The following is a 21296-nucleotide window of genomic DNA, read 5'->3' on the forward strand; positions in this document are numbered from 1 at the left end:
CCGCACATCATTGAAGTATCCCTACTGTTGACCAATCGCCGACGAGGGGGCGTAGACTTCATCGACCGACTTCCGCTTGCCTCGAGAGAAAAAAATGGTGTGCCCGAACTGCTGAAAAAAAACATGCCGAGGTCCATAACAAACAAAAACGTCAAAAAATGTCATCATAATATATGCAAGAACTGTTCCGTCTGGGAAGCATGCGGACGCCACTAGGCAACAAAAGAGAAAAACAACAACATGAGGAAATGTCACATTACAAGAGGGTATAAATAAGCAGTCAAATGAGGCTGGTATTTTGAGGTCAGTCTTACGATAAAGATAATACTTTGTGTTCTGGAAAAGGTATGATGAAGAAAAGAGAGTGAATGCATTGATTATACATTATCTCATTCGGGAGCTGACTGTAAACCAAAGATGAGAACGGACTAGGTTATTGATGAGTTTTTGTTTTGCAATATCTAAGTTCACTGAGTTATGGCAGAGGTTGTTCAGTTTCCACTGTCTAGTTTTGGTCCTGTACTGTTGCTTTGGCTTACAACTTTTTCTACCAAACTTGAGAAGTGTCATCTCTGATAACACTCTGGCTAATTGGATGTAAATGACGTCACGCTTGGGAGAGAATACGCCCCCTTGCTGCAGAGTGCAGATATCCATCCAGCCCCCATCCCTATGGTCAACAACACATACTGCACAGAGAAGCAAAATGGCCGATAGTAAACTAACCGACCTCACAGCGCTTTGCAACCAACAAGAGGTTATGCATGTGTAGTTTACAGCTTAAACTACATTCGTACGAAAGGATATACGTTAATTGAATTTCTCGATTGTTAACATTTCGCCTTTTGGTAATGTTATTTCTTATTCGGTTTAGCCTTGAACTACCGTTAGATTGCTAAACTAGCTTTAGCTAACTAGGTCTGCAAGAATTTCACAAAGTACTTTATGTTTGTGATTCCTGAGGTGAGTAACTAAAACATTATTTCACACGATGTAACGTTAGGTTGTTCATTACAATGTTGTAAAATGTGTGTGCTATTGGGTTTTTTCTTTCCTTGTTACGTTATAAGCGACAGCTAGCTAACGTCAGTCAGCTAAGTTAGCTATAGAGAACGTCACTGAAGTTTTATCGTAGCTTCTTTGGCCTTGTCAGTCACATCAGTCCAGAAACGACAGTTGATTGAACAGACAAGTCATGCTATGAAGCAATATTGTTTAGTGTGTGTGTATGTATGAATAATTTTGAGAAACACACAATTCAATTAACATTGCCATTAACTATTTTTGATAGGCACGCAATACTCAGCTAATCAACAGTATATCTCTGTAGCCGATATGTATGGATGTTTTTTTATTTATTTTGTATTTATTTATTTTTTAAACTATGTATGGAGCTTAGCTATGGGAGCTGGTTAGCAAACCGGCAGCTGTACGCCGTGTTCCCTACTTGACTTTACCTTTGAGCAGCAGTTAACGACGTCAAAGTCGCTCGCACGAAAGCGCTATCTTACAGCTAGTTAGTGTCAATACTATTTTAACAATTTAGTTAGCTAGGTTAACACACATTTGTGTCGTTACGTGACTTGGTTCTCGCGTAGTCCGTTTTTTAAGTCCAACGCCACCGGTTGTCCAGATTGGGGCTACTCTGTACTCGAGCTCGAGGCTGGAAAAGGCCCTGGCAAACGGCAGAGCGATACCCCCAAGCAAGCTTCTGCTAGCTGATTTGTATTAAGTGGCACTAGCTAGCATAATGTAACGTTAGCTATTATTGGAATTGTTTTTTTGTTTGTTTTTGTACTCTAACATTAGATTGCTTGCTAGCTAGTTCTTTACCTCTGACAATTTTGAGCGGCTTAACTTGACTGCCGTCCTTAAATTGTATTTACAGACTAGACTACTACTACGCAATTTGGACAAGCTCTTGTCCAAATTGCCAAAATGCCTCCCATAGCGCAAACTTGCTTTGTTTTTGTTTCCCATACATGCTCTCAAAAGACCACATTTTCAGCTTACTAGCGTTTTCAGTGGAGCGCTTTTGTAAAGCTGAGTCAAACAGGGGGACTAAAACTAAATGCCACCCCGTGATACCTGACCCATTTAGCCAACTAGCTCGCTCTATCCTGCACACACTCACCTTCTCGCCATCTCTACTAGTTCGTTAGGCTTTGACCTACGTGATAATTAAATATTTCTACCAGCAAACGGGTTCTCTTATCTACCAGTCAGGTACTGCCCAGTCTTACATTTCCTCTCTGTTGGTGTGCATGTTTGGAGTTGAAATCGTTTGCTTGAAAATGAATAATTCAGGGTGGCTACCACACTGTTGCCAAGGTTGTGTCTGCTTAATACTATAGTTCAGACAACATTAACTAATTGTGTAAGAGTTAATTTTGATAAACTGTTGATAAAACGTTTTTAGGCAAGTCGCAGCAAATGTATGTAACTTGATGTTGATGCTTGTCGCCCAATATCAATGCCCACATCCATTTAAATGTGTCCAGATAGGAGAATCAGGAAAGGGAACAGCAGTTCATGGAAGACAAGAAAAAGAAGAAAGAGGATAAAAAGAAAAGGGAATCTTCCCAGAAGGTATATAATATCCACTTTTCATCTGGAAATTAGGCCTACATAATTCAGAGTGCTCTGGTATGTTCCTCAAAACAGAATTGTCTGGTGTTTGATCCAGTTTCATGGCCCATTGAAAGTCAGAGCCACACTGTTCTGGCTGTGTTTTAGTTGTAGTCGTGACGGCAATAATGAGTTACTTGGCCTTCGCTCCATAGTTGCTTGTGGTATTTGCGCTTGACATTCATTACAGTAATGTGTGGGCTGTTTCATGGCACTGACGGTCTTCTATACTTTCAGGTGACTGAACAAAAAGTCAAAGGTATGTTTTTTTTGTTGTAGTCCTGTATATACAGTACCAGTCAAAAGTTTTGACACACCTACTCATTCAAGGGTTTTTATTTATTTTTCTAAATTGTAGAATAATTGTGAAGATGTCAAAACTCGGAAATAACTCATGGAATCATGTAGCAATCAGTGTTAAACAAATCAATATAATTTATATTTTAGATTCTTCAAAATCTAATTTATATTTTAGATTCTTCAAAGTAGCCACCCTTTGCCTTGCTGACAGCTTTGCACACTCTTGGCATTCTCTCAACCAGCTTCACCTGGAATGCTTTTCCAACAGTCTTGAAGGAGTTCCCACATATGCTGAGCACTTATTGTTGCTTTTCCTTCACTCTGCGGCCCAACTCATCCCAATTGGGTCAAGGCCAGGTGATCTGATGCAGCACTCCATCACTCTCTGTCTTGGTCAAATAGCCCTTACACAGCCTGGTGTGTTTTGGGTCATTGTCCTGTTGAAAAACAGTCCCACTAAGCGCAAACCAGATGAGATGGCGCATTGCCTTGGTAACCATGCTGGTTAAGTGTGCCTTGAATTCGAAATAAATCAGTGTCACCAGCAAAGCACCATCACACCACCTCCATGCTGCACAGTGGGAACCACACATGTGGAGATCATACGTTCACCTACTCTGCGTCTTATGAAGTCACGTCGGTTGGAACTAAAAATCTCAAATTTGGACTCCAAACCAAAGGACAGATTTCCACTGGTCTAATGTCTATTGCTCTTGTTTCTTGGCCCAAGCAAGTCTCTTCTTCTTATTGGTGTCCATTAGTAGTGTTTTTTTATATATTTTATTTATTTAACTAGGCAAGTCAGTTAAGAACACATTCTTATTTACAATGACTGCCTAACCCAGATGACGCTGGGCCAATTGTGTGCCGGTTTCTTTGCAGCAATTCGACCATGAAGGCCTGGTTCACGCATTCTCCTATTTGGACTGCAATCTGAGGTGCAGTTAACTCTAATGAACTTATTCTCTGCAGCAGAGGTAACTCTGGTGGTCCTCATGAGAGCCAGTTTCATCATAGAGCTTGATGGTTTTTGACTGCACTTAAATGTTCTTAATGTTCTGTATTGACTGACGATGTCTTAAAGTAACGGTGGACTTTCATTTCTGTTTGCTTATTTGAACTGTTCTTGGTCTTTGGTCTTGTTCTTTTACCAAATAGGGCTATCTTCTGTATACCACCCCTACCTTGTCACAACATAACTGATTGGCTCAAATGTATTCATTTGTGGAATTTCTTTCCTTCTTAACTTTTAATTAATTGATTCCATGTCACTACCTCATGAAGCTTGTTGAGAGAATGCCATGATGATAGCTTTGCGCAAAGTGTGGCTACTTTGAAGAATCTCAAATAGAAACAAAATTAAGTTATAATTTTATATGTGAATCCATGTGTTTATTTCATAGTTTCGATGTCTTCACTGTTATTCTACAATGTAAAAATAAAGAAAAACCCTGGAATGAGTAGGTGTTAACTTTTGACTGGTACTGTACATCTGTAACACCCCTTCCTTTCATCAAATAAGATAAGGATGAGGGAGGAAATAGTAACGTTTATATTGTTACATAGCATTAGGATGCATTCCAGCTTTGACTTTATTGACGTGGTTCATTCATTTAATTTTCATTAAGTGCCAGAATCAACCAAGGCCACCTCCACACAGTCACTAGCCACTCCTGGCTCTGTGTCTCCCAGCCCTGGCCCCACTCCACCATCGTCCCCCTGCCCTGCAGCTGGGTTCGCTGTTCCTCCGGGCGGGAACAATGCAAACCGGGCGGCTGTGGCCAACGGACAGCCCCCCACCGGAACTCAGCGCTATATGCCCAGAGAGGTGCCCCCACGATTCCGCTGCCAGCAGGACCACAAAGTGCTTCTGAAGAGAGGCCAGCCACCACTGTCCTGCATGCTGCTGGGGGGAGGCAGCGGTAGGGGAGACACACCCCCTCTTTCACAGGGAGATGCCCCCAATGCAACCACATCTGGATCCACAGGTGGGTCAACATTGAAATGAAAGGATGTGGTTTGGATCTGAAGTTGGCAGCAAAATGAATATTTGTCCAAGTGTAATTTACATGCTGTTTTAACCTTAACACGGTCCTCAAGTTAACAAAGTATATTTGCTCATTATCTACAGATCCCAATCTGGGGTCACCTTCTCCTTCACCCCCCCACGCCTCACCCTCATCTTCAGTCGCTGCTTCTTCAACTTATGCAAATTCCAGATGGGGGGTGGGCTCTGGCGGCCAGCCCCCTTCTCAGGGCTGGGAGAAGGTGATAGTGGATGGGAGTGACCTTGAAGAGTGGCCCAGCATCGTGGGTGGAGATAGAGTGGTTACTGAGGGAGCAGAGCTGGATGGCCCCAACAACAGCAGTGCCTCACGGACTGACAAATGCACCCAACAGCATCTGAGGGCAGGAGGAGTTGGGAGTTCAGACAGTCCCTCCCCCCCCCACTCTTCCCCCTCGTCACTCACTGAATGTGTCCTGTCTGGTGTCGTGTGGGGCTCTTCCAGTCAGCCTGGAATTGGAGTGGCTGCAGCAGCAACAACAGAGGGGCTAGTGCGCAACAATTCCAAAGTCTCCTTTCTTCCTGGGGCTCAGGAGAGCCCTCTTAGTGTGAACAGTGGAATTCCTGGTGCCAACTTCACCCCTAATGCCAACCCTTCAGCCTGGCCTGCCCTTGTGCAGGATGGAACGACAGGGGTTGGTGCAGCTACCACCGAAGCTGTGCCCTCATCCATCACAACATCCTTCTCTGCCAGTACCACCCATACTCATCCACTCTCCTCTGTGAATCAAGCTAGTCATCAGCACCAACTCCATGAAATGCCTGCCAGGGATGGAGCGCATCTCCATGGGGACTGGGGGGGCTTGGGGCTGGAGCTTGGAGAAGGACCAAATCAAGGAGGCAGAGACCTTGTGGACAGTGGGGTTGTTGGAGGGAGCGGGAATCTCTCTGCCTCGTCATCCTCCTCCACAACCTCTTCCTCTTCATGGAGAGCCTTGCCTCCCCCCTCTAACCTCAACACAGGTGCCTCTAAGACTGACGGGTGGGACAGATTAGGGGGAGATGCAGCTCAGGGGGAGGAGGCCAACGTGTGGGGCTTCGGCAGCCAAGGTGAGAAAGCTGGGTTAGCAGGAAATGAGGAATGGGTCAGGGGAAATGATGTTAGCTCAAATACCCCAGTGGTATCTCAGGGAGCATGGGATGGGGCTACAGAGGAGGGTTGGGGCGGTACACAGGGGTCGACAGGTGTCAGGGGTTCCAGCAACCCAGCAATAGGAAGTAGCGGTGGAGGCGAGAGCAGCAGCAGCAGCAGTGGAGGTAGCGGAGGTGGTGGTGGCGGCGGCGGCGGCATATCCCAGGAGTCTGCCTCACCAACATTTGCTTCTATGACAACAGCTTGGGACAATCAGAAAGGGGTTGATGCTGTGGGGGAATGGGCAGGTCAATGTGGCAGAGGAAGTGGAGGCCCCTCATGCTCCAGTGGAGGAGGGTCCAGGGCTGGGAGTCACAATCGGCACCAGGAGCTTTCCCGCCACCGCTCCAGCAACCCACCCCCCAACCCTGAAGTGGCCTTACAAAGCATGCTCAGCCGGTCGGACCTGGATCCCAGGGTGCTGTCCAACACCGGATGGGGGCAGACCCAGGTACAGCAGAATGTGGCCTGGGACCTGGATATAGGAGCAGCCAGTCAAAATGAGGGAAGCAGTTCCCCTGCATTTCCATCTCAAGCCGTTAATTCTACTGGCCGGTCTTCTACTTACCCCGCAAGCAACAGCACAATGACTACTGATCCATCTGCTGGGGCCCACATGCCTACTATGAACACTGGTCCTGGCCCTGTACCATCAAAGGGTGGCTGGGATGACGAGTCAAATTGTGCTCCACCATCCAACATGCGGAATTCTGCTGCCTCCAGGACGCCAGTGGAAGATATTGATGGCAGCCAGGGAAAGACGAGTGGAGCCTGGGGCGACATCAGTACTTCAGAGAGCCATGGCAAAGGCTGGGGCAGTGAGGAGCAGGAGGGGAGAGACCGCAGAGGGGGCGGAGGAAGTAACTGGAGAGATTTTGGAGAACAGGGTGGTGGAAGAGGGAGTGGCTGGGGAGGTGGTCAGGAGGAGAAGGGGACTGCAGGGGGTTGGAAAGAGATGGGTAGGGAGGGAGGTGGATGGGGACAAAGAGGGGGAGGCAACTGGGTGCAGCGTGAACCCAAGACAGTCAGTGGAGGCTGGGGGGAAGGGAGGGGCAGAGGTGGAGGCAACACGGGTAAGGGATCTTGGGGTAACATAGATGAGGGAGGCCCACAGAGGAGTTGGGGAAGTGGAGGTGACATGGGCGGCAAACCGCACCAGGACTGGTGCATGAAGCCGCATTCAGCACAGATACCAAACAGCCAAGCGGCAACACTGAAAGCCCCAAATCAACAGCAACACCAATCACAGACCCAACAGCCACCAGGAGGCTTGGGCAGGTCAGGAGGTCCTTCCACCCAGAATCAGAACCAAAGCTCGGGCTGGACTGCTGGCCCCATCCCTCAGATCCCCGTTGGGCCTGCTGAGGCCCCTGAGCCCAGCGGGTGGGAGGAGCCCTCCCCTCAGTCCATCAGCCGCAAGATGGAGATTGACGATGGCACTTCAGCCTGGGGCGATCCTACCTGCTACAACAGCAAGAATGTGAACCTGTGGGACAAAAATAGTGCCCCCTCTGGTCCGCCACCGCCACTTCAAGGCCAAACTCAACAGGGACCACCTACATCCGTACAACAGCCACCACCAAGGAGACAGCCTGCGATCCCAGCTAACCATGACTCAAACCCTGGCAATGCACCTGGAATGGGTAAGCTATGCCCGACTTATTCCTTCAAAGGCCAACAACTTGCATTTCTGGGAGATTCTTTAATATGGTCTTCTCTGTATTACCAGGCCCAGGTATGTGGGGAGGGGGTGGCAACCTCGTTGGACAATCTGTGGATAATGGTACCGCTTCTTGGGGGCAGACTTCTGATGCACCATCTGGCTGGGGAGACCCAGATAACTCAAGCAAAGCTGCTGGTTGGGGAAACCCCTCTAAATCTGGTAAGACGCTTCAAGGAGTTTTCAGCGTAAGGCAAATGTGCTGGTGGTTGTTACTCCTTAGGACATTGCATGACCCCTTTTTGCATGTCCCATAGGCTCAAAGTCAGTGCAAGAGAGCTGGGGCAAAGGAGAGGGCCCAGTTACAGCCTCTCGACACTCCAGTTGGGATGATGAGGAGGACGTTGGTGGAGTTTGGAACAGCACAGGCTCACAGACCAGTAGCAACTACAACTCTGGTGGCTGGGGGCAAGGCCCCGGGGGAAAGAGAGGCAACATCAAGGTATGTTGTGATTAGGGTCTGCTTGCTCAATTTTGTTTTTATATCCTACACTGTTGAACTATGAAAGACATCTTTCTGATTGAGAGATTATGTTTAGCTACATTGCAGGTTTCTGTTTGTTCCCTAAAGGGTGGAGGTGGAGACAACTGGATGAACCCAATGACACGACAATTCCAAAATATGGGACTCATGGTAAGCCCTATTAATTATGTCTCGGATGAAAGGATGGTGACGATGCATTTTCTGTTGAAGGGTAGGTAGCATAAACGTAACCACATATAACATGGATTTGCATTAGAATACTCATCAAAAGTCCCAATACAAAGTTACACCTCACTTTTCATTTTTTCGAGTTATTACATAGAACTTATCAGAATGCTGGAAAAAACATTTGCGGGGTGTTAGTTAATATGGAGGACCCGGCAAGCCAGTCTATTCCCAATAATGCAAGCCCTCTGCCTATTGGCTACTTATCTTATTCAAGCCTGACTCAAAATACAACACTGCCCCTTTAAGACAAAAAAGGTCTGTACCTGACTCGTCTTTCAAAGGTGTCTAGAAATGTACAGGTTTTGTTCTCTTGTAGGAAGCAATCACTCCCCTATTACTGACTACAAATGACCTATAACTGGGCTAATAACTTAGTAACTAGCAAAGGAGCTCCTGAGTGGCCCAGCGGTCTAAGGCACTTCATCTCAGTGCAAGAGGCTTCACTACACAGTCCCTGGTTTGAATCCAGGCTGTATCACATCCAGACGTGATTGGGAGTCCCATAGGGGGGTTTGGCCGGGGTAAGCCGTCATTGTTATTAAGCATTTGTTCTTAACTGACTTGCCTAGTTAAATAAAGGATAAAAAAATATGAGCAAAATGTGCACATGGCTACATGCAGCTCTCGCTTTGATCTCAAAACAACCCCATCTACTCATGACCGCTCATGCCGTAAACACAGTCCAGTTCAAAGTAAATGGCGCAGATCCATATATCGCAATGGTCTATTTGCATATAGAGCTACTGCAGCTCTGATTTGTTTTATGCTGCCCCTGGCTGAGTAGTGAGTGTCAATGCAATAGTATTCTACTCGGATGCGTTCTGCCTACATAACAATCTCTTGCATAGTTCGTTTTGTTTCGGTATGTTGCATTGAACGTGGATAGTATTGCGTTGATTCGATCACAATTACCACAGTAAAGGGAAACGTTGATAGTGTTAACAGGGTAAACTAGAACAGTGGTCACCAACCTTTTCTGAGTCAAAATGCAAGCTGAGATCTACTGCTCAGAATTTGTTTTTTACCTGACTTTAAACATAACCTATGCAACATTAACCAGTTAAAAACAGTACTGTAGCTATCAGGTTTGTGCAGTAAGCTTTAGGCCCAATACGTTATCACCACATATTTACTTTGCTTGAATTGACCTGCCAAAGCATTTTTGTTTGGGCCATTTTAAAATATTTATTGAAAAAAATTTGAGGTAGGCTATATGATCACACTGGTAGTAGATCCATTGTTATATTACTTGTGAGACATGGCTGCGTGAGCGTACATTTAAATAATTAGCTTTTTATTTTACTGTTCTTATGGGGTCGGCATTTGATGGTCAGTCTCAGCGGAGGGAGGGAGCAGCATACAGCCTCTTAACATCCCTCCGTTCTCCCTTTCCTCCACTGACCAAAAAAGGAGTCTTCTAGCTGATGGCACCGCATTATTGCACAAATTCATGTTACTCCTATGAACAGAGAAAGTGAAATATTCCTCTATTAAAACAACCCAAGCCGCTAATAATAACCCAAGTCTATATATACTTTCCCACTCATTCGTTACTGCTGCAGTGCATGTTGTAGCACTGAGTGGAAATGGGAAGAACGCTAATTTTATGGCTTTTAAAAGTATTGAATACAAAGTGTTGACAGCGCTGAGTTAAACTTGAACCCACTCATAAAAAAATTCTATCTTTGCTATATTCGTTGGGTCTCGTCATGGTTTTGAAAACTCAGTATCAACTTTGCTGTAGCTTCCTTTTATGCCTGCTACGTTACTGCAGACACGGTTATATGAGCCACCCGATTGGCCAGTGGTAGACCTATAGTGCACTTGATTTGCTCTCTGGGCCCACCAGGAAGGCAGAGATTGTGCCTTAAGACAAATAAAACGGTTCAAAATGGCAACAGTTCTCCTACCTGGCGCACAGGGCAGCTGAATCGGGGTGCGCTTTCCGGCAACAGCGGTAAAAATAGGAACTAGACTAGCAATGCCTACACGATTAACTGGTCGATCATGATTGACCAGTTGGTGACCACTCAACTTTCTAGAGCAGTGAAGTTCAATCTTGTGCATCTCTCTGTGGGCTGATATTTCTGCGCGGCAGTCCCGGGGATCTGTGTGGCATGCGCCCAGCTTAGAGGGAACATTTTGTTAGCGCTGTTTGAGTCAGCCAGTTGCTGTCAACACCTATCTTACAGCTACATTAAAGTAAACCAAAGTTTTGGAAATACATAATGACATCTAACTAGTTATCAAATAATATTAACTGCATATACTGGTATCTTAGTAAGCCATCTAATTTTGTTATTTTTGCATGCCAGAACTTGACCCAAATAAGGCCACCAGTTGGGGAACCCTGAAATAGAGCTTGCATTCTTCACAAATAACGCTCGGCACACCTGGTTTCATTCCGAATCCTGCCTTCCACTGGTTTACTAAGCCATCGAAGTTCTAAGGGGTGAAATGAGCACTGCATACAGTAGATGTGCGCACGGTTCCCATACTCCACCAACCCCACAGGAGTAGAGGCGTTGCAGTTTTTTGCATGAATTTATATGGTTTATTATTTGTGGATGCACATAGTATCTCACCATGATTTGGAATGTAATTACATGCTAGCATGGCTAGTAGCTAACGTTAGCCATCTGGAACTAGCTAAGTAGCATCAGTTCTCAAGATGTTGAGAAATGGGTAGTTCTGAAGATATCCTTAAGTTAATAAATGCTAAAAACATAAGTGTTTGTAGTGATGGTTAACCAGATCGTGACAACTAAGTTACTAAGTCTTTGATCACACTGAGTAAGAACTCAAGCGTCCTACTCTTTTAATAGGGCGAGGACTTGAGTCTTGATAAAAAATTGGAAGGAGATAAGAGAGGGATGAATGACTACAGCGGTGAAATGCGGAGAGGAGGAAGAGGTGGAGGCGGCTACCGTATGCCCAGTTCCAAAGACATGGGGCCTGGCGACATGGGGCCTTACAGTGACAAGGTAAGAGTCATACTCCTGTGAAGGAGGCTAGATATGTTGACGCTATCATTAGCTAGCCAGCTAACATCAGCTAGCTTTTTTTGTCAACTAACTTTATAGATATTTTCCTTTTTAGCAGCTCTCACTTTTCCTTTTTATAATTTCATATTTAACTACTTTTCTGTATATCCATCGTTCCAGATGGGTGGTCATGGTTTATTTGGTGGCAGCGGTGGGATGCCTCAGTCTCGGGGAATGCACCAGCCTGGGATGCATCCCATGAATCCCTCCCAAGGGTTACGTGGACAAGTCCCTCATCAATTCTTGTCTGCGCAGGTACGTTACCTGTGTTGTACCTCATGAATATTAGTGTTTATTTAGAAAGTTGTTCCACGTTGGGTATGAGCAGGTGCTCTAGCATTCAATAACATATTTTCTAGCTTGTCTTTAGATTACCATTTTGGAATATTGGCCTTGTTGTATAACAAAACTCTAGATTCTATATCCAAGAGAGCATTTTTCTTTCTCCAGTGTCCACAGTGCTAATACACATGGTGATGCTTCATTTTTATTTTATTTTACCTCACAGGTGCCGGGCCCCATGCTAAAGCAGATACCCTCTCCTGGCAGCAGTGTTGGAGGAGTCGGAGGAGGGGTGTTCCCACCTCAGCTCTCCCCACAGCAACTTGCAGTACTTAGTAACATTTACCCCCATGTGCAGCAGTTCCACCTGGTAAATATTGTCTCTCCCTCGAAGTTGTGGTTCAGGCCGTCTGAACCATTTATCACAGTTTTCAAATTTGCTCAGTAATTCTAATAATCTTGTATTGATTGGATATCAAGTAATTGCCACAGTAAAACTGCTACTATACTGGCTCTCTCAGTGGAATCGAATAGTAAAACTACTTTGTGCCTGCCAACTCCATACCCCCCCAGGCTTGTCAGCTCCTTCTGCAGCAGCAGCAACAGCAGCAGCAGCTCCTGCAGAACCAGAGGAAGTTGCCCCAGTCTATACGCCAGCAGCCTGATCCACAGCAGGTACTGAACGTCCCATAGTAGTGTAGTGCCTTATCACTATAGCAGTCCAGACTAATTTAAATATTAGATGCAATAGTTGTTCTCGACTTTCGGCAAGTAGTAGCTTTCTAGCCAGCTTGTCTTTAGTCTCTTGATGCAATGTTTTGTTTATGTACATAGTTTTCAATCTTTTCTCTTACCCCATGTCTCCATAGCTGGCTAGAATCATGGCTATTCTGCAACAACAGAGACAGCAACAACAGGGAGTGGTAGGCGGAGGCAGTGGGAGCTCCAAACTGTCCCCATCTCTTGGAGGGGCACCAAAACAGCCGATGGCAGACTCGATGCCCCACCCTGGTATGGGTGGGCCCTTGTCAGATCTTCATGCCAAAACACAGGGGATGTACTCTGGTAAGTTGCTTAGGTTTGGTCTTCGTTATTATCTCTCTGACACATCTCAGTCCAATCTGTCAGTTTAGAGCAGTCTACTCAGTATGACGTCAAAGGCAAACCATTACTAAATCATATCCAACTAATTTGTGTAAACAGTAGCTCGTATATCACTGTTGCCGTGACGAAAGTCTTTCATTTAAATCCCCAAGCAGCTATTCTGTGATGTTTGATTTCAGGGGGATTACGCTGGCCCAAGTTTTATCAACACAGCCATCATATTTGCTCATGACTGCACCATCTGACCATGTTTTTCCCGGTATCTCAGGGCTTTCTCCCGGAGGCAACCTGTCTGGGCTGGAGCTGGGCTCCATGGTGGGGGGGGTGAAGGATGGAGGAGGGCAGCAGTCCCGCTTCAAATGGATGATGGAGGGTCACTCTCCGGCCCCCTCTCCCCCAGATACAGCCCATCACAAGAATGGTGAGTCATTAAAATCCAATGTCTAGCAAATGACATGAATAATCATACCAATATAAAGCCATAAAAGGAAATGCCATGTCAAACTGACAAATTATTTGTATATCTGTTTTTGTCGTGTGCTATTGCAGGTCCTTTACCCATGGCCATGAAAGTTCGAGAGGGCTCCCCATATTCACAGTATGAGTTGCTCGGGGTTGATGATTTGGGAATGCCCCCTCAGGGCCCTTCTGACAACTGGCACCGTACCCCTGGAAGCAAGATGGGCACCATGACTGGGACATCCAGCTGGCCCCCAGGTAAGTTGCTTTCAGTACCCCAAGGGCCTAATGCACAATTTTGAATTGGACATATGAAACATTGCAGTTCCAAAAAATGTAAATATTGCCAAGCTCAGTAGTCGTTTCTGTGGTGACAGAGTTCCAGCCTGGAGTGCCCTGGAAAGGCATCCAGAGTGCCGACCCGGAGTCTGACCCTTATGTGACCCCTGGCAGTGTTCTGGGCTCCCATGGACCCTCCAGCCTCAGTGACTCTGACCACCAGTTACTGCGAGACAACACAGGTACTCACTGTTTAATCACTGCTTTTGTATAGGTTTAATCTCATTCAATACTTATTGGCACACCTTGGGCTGTTGCCGTGACCGTATTACTGCCACACTGGCGGTCACGAAGGCAGTCAAACTGCCTGGTGGGAAAAGCATCCTCCATTCGATATTTAAGTGCATAGACAACATTAAAAAAATCCCGCTGCCCCTGTTTTGGTACAGGTGCACGACAGTGGTCTGTTCTAAATCAAAACAAATTTCACAAATATATATTATTTGGTACATGTAAAGACAAGATTAAATCAAGAATAGTCTGATGGGTGACAAGTAGGGTTGCAAAGGGTTGGTAAATGTCTGGAAATTTACCATGGGAAGTTGAGCCCTGGAATTTTGGGAATTTTGCTTAAATTCATCAAAAAAGTTAGCTTAAACAGTGAACCATTTTTTTGTAGGATACATTTAAGGCAATTCTAGGTCCTGTGGCATATTTTGGTAACACTATCCCCAATTCAATGGAATTGCAACCCTCTGCATGTACAGTGCATTCTTCCATCACATGTGCAGCTGATTCTCAAGATCTTGCACACTAATGAGATGCTGTTGAGCCCACACTACTACACTGTCTGAGCCAAGGACTACATGCTTTCTGGTAAGTTTTGATTACAATACTGGATGGGGTGAATATATTTTATGACATACATGGTTTTTTGTAACTAGTAAATAGTAGCCTACAGAAAAGTGTTTAAATCATTTCTAACTTGTTAACAATTTCTGCTAGTTAGTTTTTTCTTCCATGTGGGTTTTAGCTTGCTTGAGCCTGCTAACTGAGGAGTGTTAATTCACCTGTTTCCATACATGTTTCATTTTTGTTAAACATTTATCTTAGGAAGGAGTTGTTTAATCTAACTGCTTAACTATTTATCTGTACATGGAATTGTATTTTTTTTTTTTACATTTTGTTTTCTTATCTTTACAGGAAAATTCCACGGGCACTATCTCATGTGTGGAGACATTTCACTGCAACTAATGTAGAAGGAAAAGCTGTGTACATTTGCAAGTACTGTGCCAAATCATATGTGAAGAATGCAACAAAGATGCATAATCATCTGGCCAAGTGCACAAAGTTCCCTCAGCGTTCACAACAAGCAACCTCTGACAAAAGTACCTCTACTTCATTTCGAGATGAAAATGATGAATCGGATACCTTATCGATAGCAACAGCTCATGGTCCTCTTGGAATCAGAAGATTTTTGACTCAATGGAGGAACGTAGTCGGAGAGATGCTGATGAATGTCTTGCTTGAGCTGTGTATGCAACTGGTTCACCTCTGATGCTCACAGGCAATGTGTATTGGAAGAGATTTCTGAATGTTCTTCACCCAGCATACACCTCTCCAACCAGACATGCTTTATCTACTCATTTTCTGGATGCAGAGTTCAAGTGAAGGTCAAGCAAATCATAGAGAAAGCAGACTGTATTGCAATCATCTCTGATGGGTGGTCGAATGTTCGTGGGCATGGAATAATTAACTACGTCATCGCCACCTCTCAATCAGTATTCTACAAGAGCACAGACGCAAGGGGCAACACACACCGTTCTCTACATTGCAGATGAGCTGAAGGCAGTCATCAATGACCTTGGACCACAGAAGGTATTTGCACTGGTGACAGACAATGCTGCGAGCATGAAGGCTGCTTGGTCTAAAGTGGAGAAGTCCTACCCTCACATCACACCCATTGGCTGTGCTGCTCATACATTGAATCTGCTCCTCAAGGACATCATGGAAACAATGGATACACTCTACAAGAGAGAAACAAAGAAACAACTGCTTACATACCGCGTCATTTGGAAACAAATCCTCCTGGATGATGTATTTTGGGAGAGTGGTAAGCAGCCTGAAACTCCTGAAACCTATAGCAGTAGCCATTGCACGGATTGAGGGAGACAATGCCATCCTGTCTGACGTTGAGACTCTGCGTGCAGATGTATGAGAAGAAATGGCTACTGCCCTGCCCACTTCACTGTTTCTCCAAGCAGAGGAAACTGCAGTTCTGAAATGGATCAAAAAACGTTAAGACTTCTGCCTGAAGCCCATACACGCCGCAGCGTACATGTTGGAGCCCAAGTATGCTGGCAAGAGCATTGTCTGGTGCAGAGATCAACAAGGCCTATGGTGTCATCACTACCGTGTCTTGCCTCCTTGGCCTGGAGGGAGGACAAGGTTCTTGGCAGTCTGGCGAAGTACACTTCCAAGCAAGGGCTTTGGGATGGAGATGCAATATGGCAGTCGTGCCAACATATCTCATCAGCCACCTGGTGGAACGGACTTTGTGGATCTGAGGCTCTTTTTCATGTTGCCTCCATCATCCTCCAAATCCCTTGTTTGGGAACACACACACCAAAGCACGCAACAGGCTGACCAATACAAGGGTTGAAAAATTGGTGGCCATCCGGGCAAATTTGAGGCTTTGAGCCTGACAATGAGCCATGCTCAACAAGGTTGGAAAGTGACAATGAAGATGAGGCCTCAGTCTGATGTTCAAGAGGTGGTGGACATTGAGGATGTCCAGGGAGAAGACATGGAAGCCTCTGAGGAAGACAACCAATGCTTTAGTTTCTAGACTATCATTTTACAGATGTATGTTGAAAATGTTTTTTGGAGATGCGATGGATCATTCAATTCCCTTTTTGTTGTTCATCCCATGTGAAGAGTCAATTCATTGAATTAAACTTCAACTTGTAACAAATGTTTTTTTCTATTGGAAGGATTTAATCATTTGCAATTGTCTACTTATAAGGTAAAATGTTTGTTTCTGTCAACATATATGGTAAATATATCCAATGCAAAAAATATACATTTAAATGGTATTAATATTAATTTGCATATATTCCCCAAAATGTGCAACCCTTGTGGCAATATTAGCCTGTCACTTGTGAATGATAAATTATATTTGTGAAAATGTTTTAATAAGGTTTGTATCACAACTAAAGTGGCCAAATAACTTCTTAAAATTAATCACATTAATCAGTTTTATAAGGGGTGTAGAGCCTTAATAGCATACATGAGCAGCGAGTAAGTTTCAAGTTTGGGGAAGATAAGTTTCACCCTAAAAATGCACCTTTTTATAATAAACGCATTACATGCATAATTGTACTCACTGTGACTTTTAATAATGGTGTTTTCCACTAATGGAACATTTGCGCTTATAGCCTACTACCATGTGCGCATTGTTATGCTTATAATGTGAAGAAATAGCCTAATCGTTTATCAACATTTTTAAGCTAAACCTTCTGATCTGTTGCGTCAGCCACATTGTGTAAAAAAAGTTTTGATATTGGTAGTTGTATTAATTTGGGATCTGTTGCATCCCACAACTGGGGATGCAACAGCACTGGTAGCGGAATTCTCTAATATGAACAACTTAAGGTCTAGTCCAATAGTTGAGACTGAGCTGCTAACCAAAGCTCTGTAAATTGATAATTTATTGAAAATAGCTATGTTTCCCTTGTGTTCTGGGGAACACCACAATCCTGGTGGAGTTTGTGAGTGAGGAGGAAGTGGCTTGCTATTTTGCACATTCCCTGGTTAGAGGTGCGGAGGGGGGCAGCCCAGGGGTGGCCCAGGGCTCGTCAGGAATGTGCACAGCGGTGGCTTGTAGGCTGTGTGTGGAAGCCAGGAGATGCTAAATGTGTTTAATTAACGGTCAATTACTGTGAGACCGACAGTTACTTGATTGTAAGTCACCGGCTGACAAAGTTTCATGACTGCCACAGCCCTAGGCACACCATATGTTGTATTGCAGTATTTCTTGACGCATCCTATCTCTGTTGCAGGGCCAAACCCCTCCCTCAACACCTTGCTGCCTTCACCAGGTGCCTGGCCCTACAGTGCCTCAGACAGCCCCCTTGGCAATGCACACAGCACAGGTAGTGACATTCTCTAATATATGAACAACTTTAAAGTCTAATATTTAAGAGAATGAGCTGCTAACCAACGCTCTGTAAATTGATGATATATTGAAATGATCTATGTTTCCCTTGGTCATTTCTTTAGTGTGTTGAAAGCTGTGCTTGTTTTCTCAGCAAAGTACTCAGAGTACAAACCCAGCTGGCCCCCAGAGCCCATCGGACACAATAAGCCGTGGAAGACCAGTCGCGTCAGTTCCCAGCTGCCACGCCCCCCTCCTGGACTGACCAGTCAGAAACAGGCCTCGACATCCCCATGGGGCAGTGGAGCCCTGCGTTTGGCCAGGGGCTGGGGAGAGGGCGGGGGCAGTCAGGATTCAAGATTTGGGACGGGTAATATTATATATCTGGATCAACCCTGTAGTGATTTTAACTGTTTCCTGGCCAACTTGATACAAAACCATTTATAGCTGTTGGGTTTTCAGAACTCATTGTAGTAAGATATTTATTAGATACTGGCTTTACAACAGAAAAAAGATTGAAAGACTATCCTTTGTTTCTGACTGCCCTCTTTCTCTCCTCCGTAGGCTCAGCGTGGAGTGATGGTGTGGCCTCCAGAGGCAGCTGCTGGCTATTGCTCAGCAACCTCACCCCTCAGGTACAGATGGAGAGAATTGATAAAGATGTTGGCACTAGCACCAATGAGCAGCGAGGGAATGAGCAGAAGGATGGGGGGGGCTAGGGATTATGTTGTGGGTGATTTGGAATTGTATGTTTTCTGACCCGTCATCGAAGTGGAATTTATCACAGCTGTTAAATAAAATGGCCATTGAGAGGGGTGGGTGTGAATTTCTTGTTCATCAGCATTCTCCTTCGGTGTATTCTATGCAAATGAGCCGGTGTCATGCGTGACACAAGTGTAATTGGATTGTGAGGTTGGCTGATCCATTGAATCAATTAAGGATTGCATGAATGGCGTTGGCATGAAAGGACTGCTAATGGAAAAACAGAATGGGGAAATGTTTAATTCTACTGCCCGCCCTTTTACAGTCTCACACTTGCCCACCACAGACACACGGGTATCCCACTAAGTTTTCTGTTCCCCTACAGATCGACGGTTCCACACTACGGACTATCTGTATGCAGCACGGCCCCCTGCTGACCTTTCACCTCGGCCTGACCCAGGGCAGCGCCCTGATTCGCTACAGCACACGTCAGGAAGCAGCCAAGGCTCAGGGTGCACTGCACATGTAGGCTACTACCCCTCTACACACTAACAAACACCGGGCTGCTGCCTAGTGTAATGCCAAACGCCTGTAATGAAAGATTTACAAATTTGCCCTAATGTTAGCTCCATGCAGTATGTTTTAAAAAGCAGTATTTGCTCGATTTATATCATTGCAATGATTAATATATTTTATTGCAATCTTGAGCATTTTTTTTTTTCATTTACGCACACAGAGCTTTCTTTTTTAAAAACAAGACTTCAGATTATAATGCTGAATCAGAGCCTGATGACCATTCAGCTAGTAAATGTCCAATTTGTAAGTCGCTCTGGATAAGAGCGTCTGCTAAATGACTTAAATGTAAATGTTCTACTTCCTGTTTTACTAAAGGACACTGCCCTATTTTGTTTTCTCCAGGTGTGTTCTGGGGAACACCACAATCCTGGCGGAGTTTGTGAGTGAGGAGGAAGTGGCTCGCTATTTTGCACATTCCCAGGTTGGAGGTGCGGAGGGGGCCAGCCCAGCGGCAGGGGCAGCCCAGGGCTCGTCAGGAACGCGCACAGCCATGGGCAACAGCGGCGGGGGCTCCCCGGGGAGTGAACGAGCAGCAATAGGAGCAGGAAACAGTGGGGCAGGAGGGGTTCTGGGTAGTGTGGGGCCTTCCGGCTGGCAAAGTTTGGATGGTACGGGCAGCTCTCCAGAGGCCACCTCAGCCCAAGGTCCTGGGCTTGGTATTTTTGCTCAGTGGAGCGCCAACGGGGCTGGGAAAGGGGTAGGGGGTGGGGTGGGACGGGTAGAGGCAGGGAGGTCTGGGCTCTGGGGTGGTGTGACCCCAGGTTACTCCAGCAGCAGCTTGTGGGGTGCACCCCAAATGGAGGACAGGCACCAAATGGGCAGCCCAGCTGCCCTGTTGCCTGGTGACCTGCTGGGAGGAGGGGCTGACTCCATCTGACACCTTCACATAAGTATATATTTAGACACACTGACATGACATACACTGGGAAACACACACAAATACATATATAAATGACTAAATATAACCACATAAACACACAAGCAGAAATGTGAGACATGCTTACACACATTCTCATGGCCAGACTTAAGCTATTATATAAACAAATGCAGGGACTGTTAGATGTGTAAGGCCTTTTTCCACAGATGAAGATTTCAACTGCTAGACTTGAACCTGAAGTTAAAGTCTGTCGGTCTGAGAGACTGGCTGGATTGCATTGTGCTTAGTAGGTGATTTGATGACAGACTTACATACACATGCACACACCAAATACAAACTAGCCTTCGGACAGATGGGCACTGTAACAGCATTACTCGCGTCATATAGGAAAACTACGTGATGCAGGACAACCTGCAGTTTCCATTCATGTCCCTTATGGAGACTGAATCAAAACACGTGCAAACACACTGCTCTGATTGATGACAGAACTGTATCTTATTGTGTATGTTAGTTTCTGTTTTGTATGGTGGTTTTTATTTTGAACAGTGGAATACTGAAATGTAATTGTTCCTTTCAAATGCTGACCTCCTACTGTTGTTTTTCTCTCAATCACGTTTGTTACTGTTACTATGATAATTGTTGAAACTCTGGCAGTATGAGGCAACGTTGCATTTCTCAGAGAGTGGGATACTGTGTGTGGAATACTCAGTGTGTGTATGAGTGAGAATGAGACCAAGTGATAAACCCCTGTGTGAATGTGAGGATAATGTAGTGTGCATGTTACTGCCTGTCATGATTAGTGTGCGAGGCTGCTTACAGAAGGTCTAAAAATATGTTTTGAGTGCATTCGGTATACTGCTGACTGTTCAAGAACATTGGCACTAATGCTTTTTTTTTTCTCATTTTAATATTTTTTTTGCAGACTGTCTTTTTTATTGTCCGAACTGCAATAATAAAAATAAACATTTTAATGACAAAGAGCTGAAGGCATATGTATTGAAAAAAGGACATGCCAAATCTTATCAAACTGTGGAGTGGTGGGGGGTTGTTTACAAGACACAGAAAAGAGTTACCGTGCGTTTATATGTTTTGTTGTGTATCGTTTTAAATTAAGACAGGCTTTAACACTCCTGTTCAGTGTTTCGTTTTGAGATTTTACAAAGAAATTTATTTAAACAAAAAGAACAAGATTAATAATAAAGATGAAAGTATTGGCTTCTACTTGTCTTGTGGTCATTGAGAATTGTCCATCTATACAGA

The 21296-nt window shown here is 45.0% G+C and overlaps 1 protein-coding gene across 2 annotated transcripts; it reads left to right on the top strand.

Annotated features, from left to right (window-relative positions):
* The first annotated feature begins 37 nt into the window (after window positions 1-37).
* LOC115200126 (trinucleotide repeat-containing gene 6B protein-like) lies at window positions 38-21257 on the top strand. 2 transcript variants are annotated; one of them, XM_029762903.1, is made up of 21 exons: window positions 38-303; window positions 2502-2589; window positions 2866-2887; window positions 4557-4916; window positions 5060-7768; window positions 7855-8007; window positions 8103-8287; window positions 8417-8479; window positions 11383-11541; window positions 11722-11856; window positions 12110-12253; window positions 12457-12558; window positions 12753-12948; window positions 13256-13408; window positions 13537-13704; window positions 13824-13967; window positions 17787-17879; window positions 18036-18251; window positions 18446-18516; window positions 18969-19108; window positions 19502-21257. In XM_029762903.1, the coding sequence occupies exons 2-21, from the start codon at window positions 2533-2535 to the stop codon at window positions 20034-20036; spliced, it is 5805 nt and encodes a 1934-aa protein (XP_029618763.1). In that variant the 5' UTR covers window positions 38-303; window positions 2502-2532; the 3' UTR covers window positions 20037-21257. The 2 variants fall into 2 exon arrangements, with proteins under 2 accessions (XP_029618763.1, XP_029618753.1); XM_029762893.1 differs by lacking the exon at window positions 38-303 and adding an exon at window positions 659-963.
* Window positions 21258-21296: the final 39 nt, after the last annotated feature.

This window comes from Salmo trutta, chromosome 1, assembly GCF_901001165.1.
Source record: "Salmo trutta chromosome 1, fSalTru1.1, whole genome shotgun sequence".
NCBI classification, from domain to species: domain Eukaryota; kingdom Metazoa; phylum Chordata; class Actinopteri; order Salmoniformes; family Salmonidae; genus Salmo; species Salmo trutta.

Coding starts and splice junctions, on each gene's coding strand:
- LOC115200126 (XM_029762903.1), top strand. CDS start 2,533: ATGGAAGACAAGAAAAAGAAGAAAGAGGATAAAAAGAAAAGGGAATCT. Junction 2,590..2,865: donor AAAGGGAATCTTCCCAGAAG/GTATATAATATC, acceptor CTATACTTTCAG/GTGACTGAACAAAAAGTCAA. Junction 4,917..5,059: donor AACCACATCTGGATCCACAG/GTGGGTCAACAT, acceptor CATTATCTACAG/ATCCCAATCTGGGGTCACCT.